General features: G+C 31.3%; 1 protein-coding gene across 1 annotated transcript in view; it reads left to right on the plus strand.

Annotated features, from left to right (window-relative positions):
• The window catches only part of LOC136980838 (cubilin-like), a 292841-nt gene that overhangs the window by 108146 nt on the left and 172383 nt on the right, over positions 1-12312 (plus strand). The window contains 5 exon segments of the mRNA XM_067277042.1: positions 117-282; positions 1960-2141; positions 2494-2659; positions 8566-8747; positions 10506-10668. Coding sequence (XP_067133143.1) covers positions 117-282; positions 1960-2141; positions 2494-2659; positions 8566-8747; positions 10506-10668 — 859 coding nt within the window.

Raw genomic sequence — 12312 nt, forward strand, 5'->3', positions numbered from 1 at the left:
TTAATGTATAATGGATATTTAAAAAAAAAAATTTACTATAAATAATTTCAGTCAGTCTTTTTAAATTAGTTATAATTAATCATTTTAAAAACTTTTTTCAATTATTTTTTGTTTAGATTTTAGAAAAATTGCGTGATAATACTGAGGTAGAAATTCAGAAATACTGTGGATTATTTACAACTTTACCTTCATTAACAACATCATCACATATAGCTATTGTACGATTTAAAAGTGATCATAGTGTTTCTTATGATGGATTTCGACTAGAGTGGAAAGTTGAAGGTAATATAAAATATACAGTAAATCTTCAATTAAACAAACTTCAGATCTAACAGACAAAAAATTTGTCTTGTAGGAAAAATTTAAAACACTTTTTTGTTTGCAAATAGAGTGTGCTAGAAAGATTGGAACAATGAGTCAATGAATATAAATTATTCAATAAACATTATCATATTATTTTATTCATACTTATACATTATAATACATTTTAACTTATCTTGTACATTTTAAGTTCATTGTAAATACATTTTCAAATTCATAAAAACTCATAAAAAATAAAAACATATTCAATTGAATGGACTTTTGGTCATAGTAGATATTCTTTTCTCCAATTAGTTTGTTAAATTGGGTGTTTACTGTATTAGTATTTTAATTTTTTATTTAATATTTAAAACAAATTATGCTATGTATTCAAATAAATATATCTTTCTTTTTAAATCTAATTCTACAATTGAAGTGTACATATTTTTTAAATGCTGATGTTGCTTTTCTTGCAATTAAACCATAAGAAGAAAGTTTTCTTTGTATGGTTTATTGCTTAATGGAAAAGTAATTGTATATGTTTTTGTGTTGTGTTCTTTGTAATTGTAAAGATTGGAAGCATGATTAAATCAGTAGTGGAAAAGCACTAGTATAGTATGTGGAGAAAAAATTGCAACAAATTCAATGCATCTTCATATGCTTATTTATAAATTAAATCTCAAAATTTGTTCACAGCCACAAGCTACAAACTTGATACTTATGATGATTCGTTATGAAAATTAGCACTTAATCATTGATATATATATATATATATATACACCATCCATCCCAAGGTAAAGCGATGGCTTAGTGCTAGTATATGCCATAGTGGGTGATTATAGGCCGAGGACTATAAAGTTGTCCCCAGTTGGTGCCGTAAGTGATCGTGAATGGTTATATGTAAAATTAAATGTCTGGAAGGGGAGGATTGGATGGAGGGTAGCATAATTGGCAATGCATCCACACAGTAAATGGGAGTTGCGGATTCATGTCCCCCACCAGGCCAATTCTTTTCTTCCAGAATATTCTAAATTATTTAATAAATATTAATATAATTATAATTATTAAATATAATAAAAGATGACACCTAACACCTACCTTTAGTAACAAATTACTTTAAATTTAATTATTAATAGTAGTGAAAAATAGCTTCATACATTACAGCAATTGTTTGGCTTCGATTACCAACATCAGGTTTTGAGATGTTTGTATATGTCTGACAGTGGCTTAACTGGCAGAACATAACTGGCGCCCGGGGCATAACTGGCACCTGACACTTTATTGGTGCCCCTCTCCCCCTCCAGAAACACATATAGTTTGTCTTGGAGACCATTTGGGCACCTCTCTGCAAGTGGTGCCCAGTGCATGATACAGCCCCTTGCACCCCCTCGCTACGCCACTGATGTCTGACTGTTTCTATAACAATTACAAATTTTTCTCCTATAAACAAAAGGAATAAAAATTACTAACTGTTTAAAACTTGGCTAGTCTCTCCAAGAGGAATTAATAGTTGAATTGATAAAATAAATTGATTCATAAAAGAAAGTAGTATTTTTATATCAATACTGTTGTTTGATATAAAAATATATTTGTTGTAATTTAGTTATTATAATAGCATATATTGTAAACAAATTTTTATAAAACAAATATGATTTTTAGGTTGTGGTGGTGAACTTACCAGGTGGTCAGATACTATTACAACTCCAAATTATCCTTCTTATTATCCTTTAAATATTTCATGCGTATGGTATATATCTGTACCTATAGATAAAAGAATTTCAATCCAAATAGACCACCTTGAGATAGAAGGAACACATGATTGCATTTATGATTTCTTAAAGGTAAAAAAATTTACTGTTTACCTTAATTAAAAGAAATAATAATACTAATTATTTAAAAATTAATTGTTACAATGTGTAATTAAAAAAGCAATTAAATAGTTTTTGACATATTCATCAGGAAAGCTTTTAGATAATCCAAACTATTTTCATGATTTTTAAGTTTTTGTTTTGATAAAAGCATTTTATGTTGAATTGTGATTTTTTTTTTTTAAATCATACAATAGTATTAGGAACCTTAATTTAAAATAATTTATATAGTTCCACAATTAATTTACAAGTTTAATAAATTTTTAAATGTTACAATAATAATAAAATCTTAAAATATTTAATTTTGGAAAATTTTGAATTTTAGATATATGGTGGTAGTGATTTATCTGCACCACTCTTGTTACAATTATGTGATACTCAAAATAATAAAACCATTCATTCTCAAGGCAATCATATGACTTTGCAGTTTTCTAGTGATTTTACCATCAATGGCAAAGGATTTATTGCTCATTATCAAACAATTGATGGTGGTATGTATACATATAAAACTTTACTTTACTCATTAGAATAAATTCAATTTTTAATAAGTGGAATATAATAGAAGTTTAGTGTTAAATGTAGAATTATAGTGTTATAATTAAAGTTTCAAAATATATTTAATAATAATAATATATGTTATGTTAATTCCTATAATTTTATATTATATTTTATTTTATATTCGACAAAATTAGAGTAATTATATAATTTGTAAAAACAATGCATAAAATAGTCGTCATAAAAATACATTATAATGAAAAGTAATTATCACTAGACTTATTACACCACCACAAGACATCAAATTAGACTTAGAAAAACCCTATTCTATTTTCAGAATGCATTTCAGACCTGGAGTCCCTCATCAGCTTTTTTGATTTAACATGTCCGATTCGATGTTTAGAACATTAAGATTAAACACGCCATAAAACAAAAAAATTATACATAAAAAAGGGGGGTGCTAATACAATAAAACAGAATAATAAACTAAAGTACTGGTAAAACAGTAAAGTATTAAAAATATACATTGTTAAAACAAAATAATAAGCAGATTCACAGTAAAACAAATAAAGTAACAAAATGATTCAAAGTACTGTACATTCCAGATTATACTACTGGAGTTAGTAGACTATATGGTTTTGTCATCCAAATTATACAAAAGTTTGTTACGTGAATCCACCAAACAATGGAAAAGCTGGATTTTCTAATGCATTGTGTAAGTACACCAGTTGGAGGGTGGAAAATTTTTACTCCCTCATTAGGAATGACCTAGGGGCCTTGCGTATATGGGTGGTGTTTTCAGGAGGAAACAAGTACTAACACAAAACTTTTTATTTAGTTGAAGGTTATGCTTACATCAGATACTATAAATCCTAATAACAGAATGGAGTCTCAATGTTCCTGTTGGTCTGGATTTAGTTTGGTTGATGTTTTGGCTAGGCAGCCCTGGGGCAGCGGTGAGTTGGTCAGAGGTCCGAGTTGATTGAGCTCAGGGTTCAGAGAAGTCGGTGGCACAGGAGGTAGACACAGAAGGAAGCAACAGCCTCATGGAGGTTTTTATACTTCCTTTCCCCCATTATCTTCTTTTCATTAGTCAGGCTTTCCCTTCCTCATTTCCCTACTGGTCTCTTACCTGTCTCCAGGTGGAATTCAAGACCAGTTTAGCTCACGAGAAAGGTCTGCCCAGGATGGTTTATCCAACACCATCCTTTCGACTCTGATCAAAAGTTACCAATAACTAAGACACCCGCATTCATATTTTATCTTGTTATTTCCTTTGATTGTATTTTAAAATTATAAACAACTCCCCTTTTTTCTATTTCTTTTGTTCACAATTTTATCTCCTTTTCTGTATTGTATATGAGCGATGATATCAAAGTCTGGTGTCACCAGCTTGACACTTTGGTTATTTGTTTTCTTGTTGCATTAATAATTTATTAGAATTTATTTTAAATCCTTATAAGTTTGAACTATTTTCGGGGCCTCACAATTATCAAGTCTTCGGGTTTTATCTGCCTCCATCTTTAGGATTAAACTCACTATGGACTGTGCTGTGTTACTCCCACTTATCTAAAAAATTTTTGAAAACAAGAAAATATGCTTTAATAGGCAGAATATTCAAACTATGCTTTTGTATTTGAATTACGCATTTATAAATCTTGAATTTTAGGTTGTAGGCTTTCTGGATATTCGCTTTTCTATTTACTTTCAGGAATATCAACAAAAAACTCAAATGTTTATTTGCAAAAAAATTCAAGCCCTGTTAATAATATAATCTAATATTAGCATTAGTAATAATAACTCTAAATAAGTTAAAATTTTATATAATTTTTTTAGATTTTAAGATATGGAATAGTGAATTGATTTCAATTCAACATCTTAATTATATACTGTAGTTAGGTAAAAATTAGTTTGTAATTGGTATAACATTAATAATGTAATTATTTGATAAATACAGTGGAACCTCGCTTAACGAGCATATTCGTTCCAGAGTCTTACTCGTAACGCGAAACACTCGTTAAGTGAAACAATTTTTCCCATAGAAATTAATTTAAAATATGATAATGTGTTCCATGCTGAAAAAATGCTCAAATGTTTTATGCATAACATTTATTCAAAAAAATTGTACAATATACACTGTTAAGGAGCATGAATCATCATCATCATTTCTTCTAGCGTGGAATGAACCATCCTGGAATGAATTTGATTTGCAGAAACAAAAAAAAAATCACAGCTAATATGTTTGATAAACACTCCAAACGATATGCCAAATTCTTGGGTTATGTAAAGGCTATAATTAAATATTAGAAATTAATTTATTTGACTAGAGGTAGGTAGTTATGTTTCCATCTCGTATTAAATTTAATAATTATAAATAGTTAATTTTTAATTCAGACATTTCTAAAATTTAATTTGGAATCGGTCATTAAATTTAATGACCCAAGAATTTGGCATATCGTTTGGCGTGTTTATTATATAACGGGCTATGGTTGTTGATGTTTATAAGTAATATGTGTGAACACAAGTTTGGAAAAATGTGAGCACAAGCAACACTAAGATGCTAGCAGAAGGAGTGCTAAACACAGACTGATGGAGCATGCCGCATGCACACAATTTGGGACTTTCCCTCTCCTCATCACTCATTATGCGAAATATTGCTTGTTAAGCAAGGTAAATTTTTACAATTTGTTTTGCTCGTTATGTGAAATACTCGTTGTGCAAGGTGCTCGTTAAGTGAAGTTCCACTGTATATTCATTTTATGTAACGGCGTATGCTTTATATATATAGAATTTTTAATATATTCTATTTATTATACAAATAATGTTTTATACAGGGTGACCAGCCACCCATAGGCAGGGCCGTGCGGTAGATTTTCTCAGTATGATGCAAGTCTTCAAAATAATGCCGCCGTTAAATGTTATTTATGCCGCCCCTTAATTGCTGCTTATGCTGTCCCCTTACAGTGCTGCCCAATGTAGCCATTTCTTTTATTATAGTGTGAGGACCCAAACGGGAGTTGACTGGGAGGTCCAAATGTGGAGTATCAATCGAGAAATTAAAGATCTCCTTTTCAGACGCGAATGGGAGGAATTGAATGTCTCAATTGAACAATGGAAGTTTTTTTTTGTAAACTATGTAAACAATAGAAAAGACTAAAGTCAAGGAAATCACAGCTAGAGAGGAGTCGTATTCAGTTGCAACGTTAACCTCTCCTGCATCCACCATCGGGTTTCGAATTGTCACCAGGTGACGATGAGAGACCAATGGGGAAGCGACTTTGGATGAAAAACTTATCAAACTGCACTTTTCAAGGACATTCGAGGTTCTTGGTTTCCGGTTGTTGGTGTTCACCATCAGGAGTTGCCACTGTGTGGACCAACATCGACCAACTAGTCAACACCTGAAACTAACCATCATTCCTGGAGATATTGTGTTTCTTCTAGATTCACCGTTCTTTTGAACTCTAGATTCGAAACTGTGTCGCATGCCCCAGGGCCGTCCATCAAAACATACGTTGTCGAGGGACCGAGAGAACTTTAGACTGAACGTTGGACACTCAACCAAAAAGAAGAAAAAAAGTTTTTATTCGCTCCCAAAGTTGGGTTTTGTCCAAGCTTTGAAGAAAATTGTAAGAAACTTCTATTTTTATTAAACGGTTTTAAGATGGAAAACCTGTCTTGGTGAGTCTTCCCACCCCCACACGACTGTGTTGATTGCTTGGTTATCGAGACAGTTCCCCCCAGTTGACTAGCCTCATAATAGCACGGCACAGTTTTGCCCCTAGACCCCTTTTAAAATGAAAAGAAGAAAGTTTCATCAAAAATTTTAAAAATTTTGATAAATAAATCAGGTATGCTCTATCAAGCAGTAATAATTTCAACTTCCAGTATTTTCTGGTAATGGACTATCTATGCCAAAAAATTAATTTTATTAAACTGAACATTATACTTTTAAATTTAGAATAGGATTAAAATAAAAAATAATACAAGTTTGTCTCTAATATTTTTTCTGAAACATCTCCATTGACCATAAAATGATCAGGAAATTGTGATGCATGGAGAAAAATGACAGTTAAAATATTTTGTTACAAAATATTTTTATTAACATTCCATTGATATATGCAAAGCATAATAATCATATGTAATTAATGCTGAACTAACAAAAATTATTACTACTCTTACACAGTTTAGTAAACCTCATTAAGTTGAAGTTTAAGGAGGAAAAAAATCTCAACTTTGAGTTAGAGTTTCAAATTAACAAGTTTAATATCCAATTTTCAAAAATTTTTCCATGACTGTAAATTTCTCATTATTAAGCCATTTCTCAAGAATCTGTTCACAGAATGATTACAAAGTTGTATACAGTTTGTAATACCTTTGAGTGCATCTCAAGGAACCTCCTTATGCCCCAATCATAATGTCAATAACATACTATATCATTAAAAAGATGTTGATGCACAATTATAATGACATGGTGTTGTTGGACTATGAACCCAAAGTTGAGTTTTAATTAAACACTTGGCTTTATTTCCATCTTTATTTAGTTGATAACGGTTTCAAAGAAGACGTGGTGTTGTATTAAGAATGAAACAATAGTGCTTGTTTATCTTAACTGTTTATATTCACATGGAATATAACAAACAAAGGGACCTATCAAAGGGTGGAATGAACTGTACACAGGAAAATGGGTTTGAGTAAAACTACCAACAATTTCAACTTAAGGAGACTGTATATGAAAAACTCTATATACTATGCTAGGGACCTGAAAACAGCTTCAAGTTAATGTTGTTAAACTTAGCAAGGTTTTACTGTAATTTGTTGGTATAAACTCTTTCGGTGTATTCTATTTAGCATTTTAAGTGTTGTTCAAATAAAATGTTCAAATTGAGCACTGTTCTACAAATGCAAGCATCTAATCTGTTTGAAAAAATTTGTCACTAAAACAATTTCATAGGGCATCGCTACGTAGACTACTATGGCATCTTTGATAGGTGTGTAACTGAAAATGAAAACTTATTTGAAATGAAAAAATGTAAACACAAAGAGTAATGCTTATGTTTGTTGACACTGAATATCAATTCATTAAATAAACAAAAATCCAGCACACACAAACTAAATAAATTCAAAAACAAAAATTTTCAATCATATAGGGCAATCACATTCAGGTTTTACATCAAATTAACAATATAGAACAACACATAGAATAAAATTTACAAATGTAAATTATGTAGAATATTAATCCAATTGATCATTGCCACATATATGGTGGAGTCTATTCACAAATCCAATAAAATCTTTCTTATATGACTTTAAACAATGATTTCCATTCTGATGATAATGTGTTGGCTTTTTTGTAGTTGACAGTCCCTGCTTTTTTGTTAACTTTATGTATCTTCATTCTCATTAGTCATATAGGCTGCTACAACTGTTGTGGTAAACCCTTTTCAACTGACTTTTCATGTTTTTTCTTTTATATTAATATGACACTGAATATTTAACCAGCTGAAAACTATTACAATGAAACAACTTGTAATAAGGTTTTGCCAGGAAGAGTTTATTCACACTTTAAAAATCATTTTATGATCAATGAAGATGTTTTCAGAAAAAATATTTGTTTTATTTTTTGAATTTAATCCAATTCTAAATTTAAAAATATGTTTGATTTAATAGAATTGACTTTCAACCTGAATAGCTCATTACCAGCAAATCTCAGAAGTTGCAAATATCATCATTCAATAGAGCATATTTCATTTACTCATAAAAATTTTTAGGACTTTTGATGAAACTTGCTTCCCTTCATTTTAAAGGGGATGTACAGTACAAGTGGTCTGGGTCACCCTGTATATAAGTAACTTATATTCTTTAATTAAAAATAAATTTTTTAATTTTCTTATTTAAATAGGTTGTGGTGGTTTATATAGAGCATCTTCTGGGAATATAGCTTCACCAAATTATCCTCAAAATTATGATGTTTCTGATGATTGTTCATGGTTAATAGAAGTTGACAAAAACTATTTGATTGAATTTACTTTTACAGAGTTTGATATGCCATCAAGCACAAATTGTTCAGGAAGTTACTTAGCTGTAAGTAAACTTCATAGTCACTTATGTAAATCAAAACTGTGAAAAATAGATATTAAATTTTTATTTATAATAATCTTGTATGCCAGGAAAAAACTTGAAAATTTAGACATAAATAAAATTTTTTTCTTTTAGCTTTTTATTTACAGCATCTTTCACTGATAACATACAAAATACCTATTTAGACAAAATTAACTTTTGTTTTTTTTTTAAATTTAGTCGTTTTTCATATTCAGTCAGATCCAAAGTTATCACTGCTGATTGCACACACTCCTGGATCAGGAACAATACCAACTAGAGCATCAGTGTGACCATAAAATTCCTCTTTTAAGGATATAACTATGCACTGAAAAGATATCTCTGTCTGTTCTCGAATGAAACGAGCAACCTAAAAAAAATATAAATAAATTCAATTCAATTATCCAGAGCTGCATCTATTTCATCTAAAACGAAGAACGGAGCAGGTTGATAACTGTGTATGGCAAACAGAAGAACTAACGCCGCTACTGTTTTCTCTCCACCTGATAGGTTATTCATCGGCAGAAATCATTTACCCGGCGCCACGCAATTATAGTTGATTCCTTCCAAGTAAGGTTCTTCAGGATTTTCCAAAGAACTTTACTAGTCACACATAGCTTGCCATGCCTTTGAGATTTGTTTTTTGTCTTTAAAATTGATCAAATGGCTCTGGTGGTCTGCTTTAAAAATCTCCAATGCCTCCAAATTTCTAAGTTGGTTTATATGATGGGTTTGTCATATTATGGTAACCTGTTGTAGTTCTGGTATAATCTTGGATTCACTATCATATATAGCCAAGGTGGTGATTTTTTCTTCTTTTCAATATCAGTTCTGTGTTTAGGGAAATGTTGTTTGAGAGATCTTCTTGTAGACCCAATGTATACAAGGGCTCTATCCTTCCAAAAGGATCAAGTGGACATAGAAAGAACACCAAGGGTATATAAAATTCCCCCCAAGGATAATAGGTTATATAGAGATTAACTACAATATATACAATGCAAACCGGAAGTCATGTTGTTTCAATTAAAAAATTTTTTCTCAAAGGAGTTAGATACATGACAGACATGACTATTGCTGTCAGGAAAAGTATGATATACAGGGGCTTGCTAACAGGAAAAGTATTATGTACAAAGGCCAGACACTACTAATTTGAGGTGGAGAGCATATCATTTAAATTAGATAATTTAAAACTAAATATAAATTTTATAATTTATTAAGTTTTAAAGGGTATTAATTATTTATAACATATTTTATGTGAAATCAACATGTATTTGCAAAAAAAGGGTTTAATTATAGATTTAAAATTAAGTTAAAAATGGATTCTGTTATTCTTTTTAAATTTAAAGTGTATTCATTACAAACTGAAGATGTATACAAAAGTATCTTATTTCTGTACTTTTTGAGTTAGAAGCTAAAATTATTAGAACCAAAACTACTAGATTATTATTATTAGACTGTAATATTGCTATTAATTAGCTGATTAAACAATGTAATTTGACTTAAAGACAGTAATAATAATCTGATAATTTAGATCCTTTGAATGATTGATTAAATTGATTGATTATGGTTCATATGTTTTATGCCATCTGTCATATCTAGTTGTTTTAAATCTTTTTACTTTAGTGTCAGCTATGTACAACAATTAATATTTCAATAAGTGTTTGATGATAAATCATTTATTAAAGATCAAAAATTTTCATGAAAACACCATTTTTTTAATTATTTAATTAAATTTTATCTTAGATTTTTGATGGTGCTTCTGAAGAGAGTCCGTTGTTGCTGAAGTATTGTGGTCAGAGAGTACCAGAAACAAACTCTTATAGAACTACTACTAATCAAATGTATTTACGAATGAAGGCTGATGGATCACGAACTGGAAAAGGATTCTATATTAATTATAAAACAGGTATTGAACAATATTTAATCAACTAAATTATATTAATACATTTGTAGACAATCAAAAAATTAATACAATGCCACAATTACTTCAAAACAAAACTAATTACTTATTTACAAATCTCAAATATTATTATTTCATATAATTAAATCTACTTCAAGCTGGTTTGTATGTATTATGTATTTTTAGAAAAAAATTAAATACCTTCTAAAACCGATAACCGGTGCGAACTATTTTTCTAAATGGCGAACGTTTTCATTGCCCCTCCTGGGCTCTTCCTCAGGCCAATTCTGGATTTGATAATCGAACAGCATAAATAAATGGAACGTGTTCCGTAATTTAAACGATCGAGTACGTTGGGCAACCGCGTGCCGTTCCAAATATTTAAATTTTCTTTTATTCCGTTTGGGAACGATGTGCGCCTCCTATGATAAATACGCGTGACGTCAACTGATTTACGGCCTTTCTTCTAATAAAAACTGCCAAGCAGTGGAGAGTTTCCTTTCTTCCTTGAAATTAATACATGTTGTTGTGCGATCGGCTTTATAAATTTCAATTTCCTCCAGAGTTCTCAGATGTTCTTGATGTTGGGTGGTGCGGATCACCTTTGCCTCGTTAAAATTCGGTGTTATATCCGGGTTTGCTGCATACGTTGACAATGCCGTTGTGTATTTATGGCGGGTAATGTCGGATTTATGCTCCTTTATTCTAGTGCATAGTGGGCGTTTAGTGGACCCTATGTACAGTAATTGTTTCTGCCATCTGTCGTCCTGTAGAGGGATACTGTACACTCCCGGAAGCCTATACGGGTTAGGTGCGTCTTTTCCGTTTCTCAATAGGCTGTATATGGAAGGGTTTCTCCGATAAGCGATTTTAATTCCCCTTTTTTTCGCAATTGTGTTGTATATTGTTTTAAGGTGCGGGTTGTATGTCATCGGGGTCCTTTCTGTGTTTTCTTCTCTGGTAACTTTTTTCACTACGCTTTCTTGGTTTGTTATACTGCTTGTATGGAGGTGCCGGTTATATAACTTTTTTACGATGTTAGTGTAACCGTGCTCTCTTGCTATTCTATTAATAAACGTTAATTCCTGTTGTAGAGCATCGTTTGTGGAAGAGTGCGTGTAGGCTCTTTCTATTAAAGCCCTAAAGGCAGCCATTTTATAGGAGTAGGGGTCACAGGAATCGAAGGGGATGTACGATGGTATGGTTGTAGGTTTTCTGTAGACCCTCGTTTGTAGTATCCTTTTTTCGATCCTTATTTCTATATCCAAGAAGTGGATTATTTCAGGACTGTGTTGCTCCATTTCCAGTTGTAGGCCATAGGGGTTGTCGTTCATGGCCGTTTTAAACTGCTTTAGGTCCGGCATCGATTTCCAGAGGATAATGATGTCATCTATGTATCTTCCGTATAAAATTATGTTTGAGAGAAACGGTGACAGTGTTTTGGCTTCCAATGCTCTAATTACCATTTCACATAGGTCCCCGGATAGCGGACTCCCCATGGGTACACCCCTCTCCTGTGCATAAGCCTTTCCTTTGAATTGGAATACTGAACTATAACACGCCAAATGGGCTAACTCTAAAACTTGATGGTGCAGGCTGTCATCATTTACTTTCTCCATGAGGAAATCTCTCAGTGCACAAAAACAAGGT

The sequence above is a fragment of the Centruroides vittatus genome, unplaced genomic scaffold, assembly GCF_030686945.1.
Source record: "Centruroides vittatus isolate TY-2023 unplaced genomic scaffold, ASM3068694v2 contig_726, whole genome shotgun sequence".
In the NCBI taxonomy this organism is placed as follows: Eukaryota; Metazoa; Arthropoda; class Arachnida; order Scorpiones; family Buthidae; genus Centruroides; species Centruroides vittatus.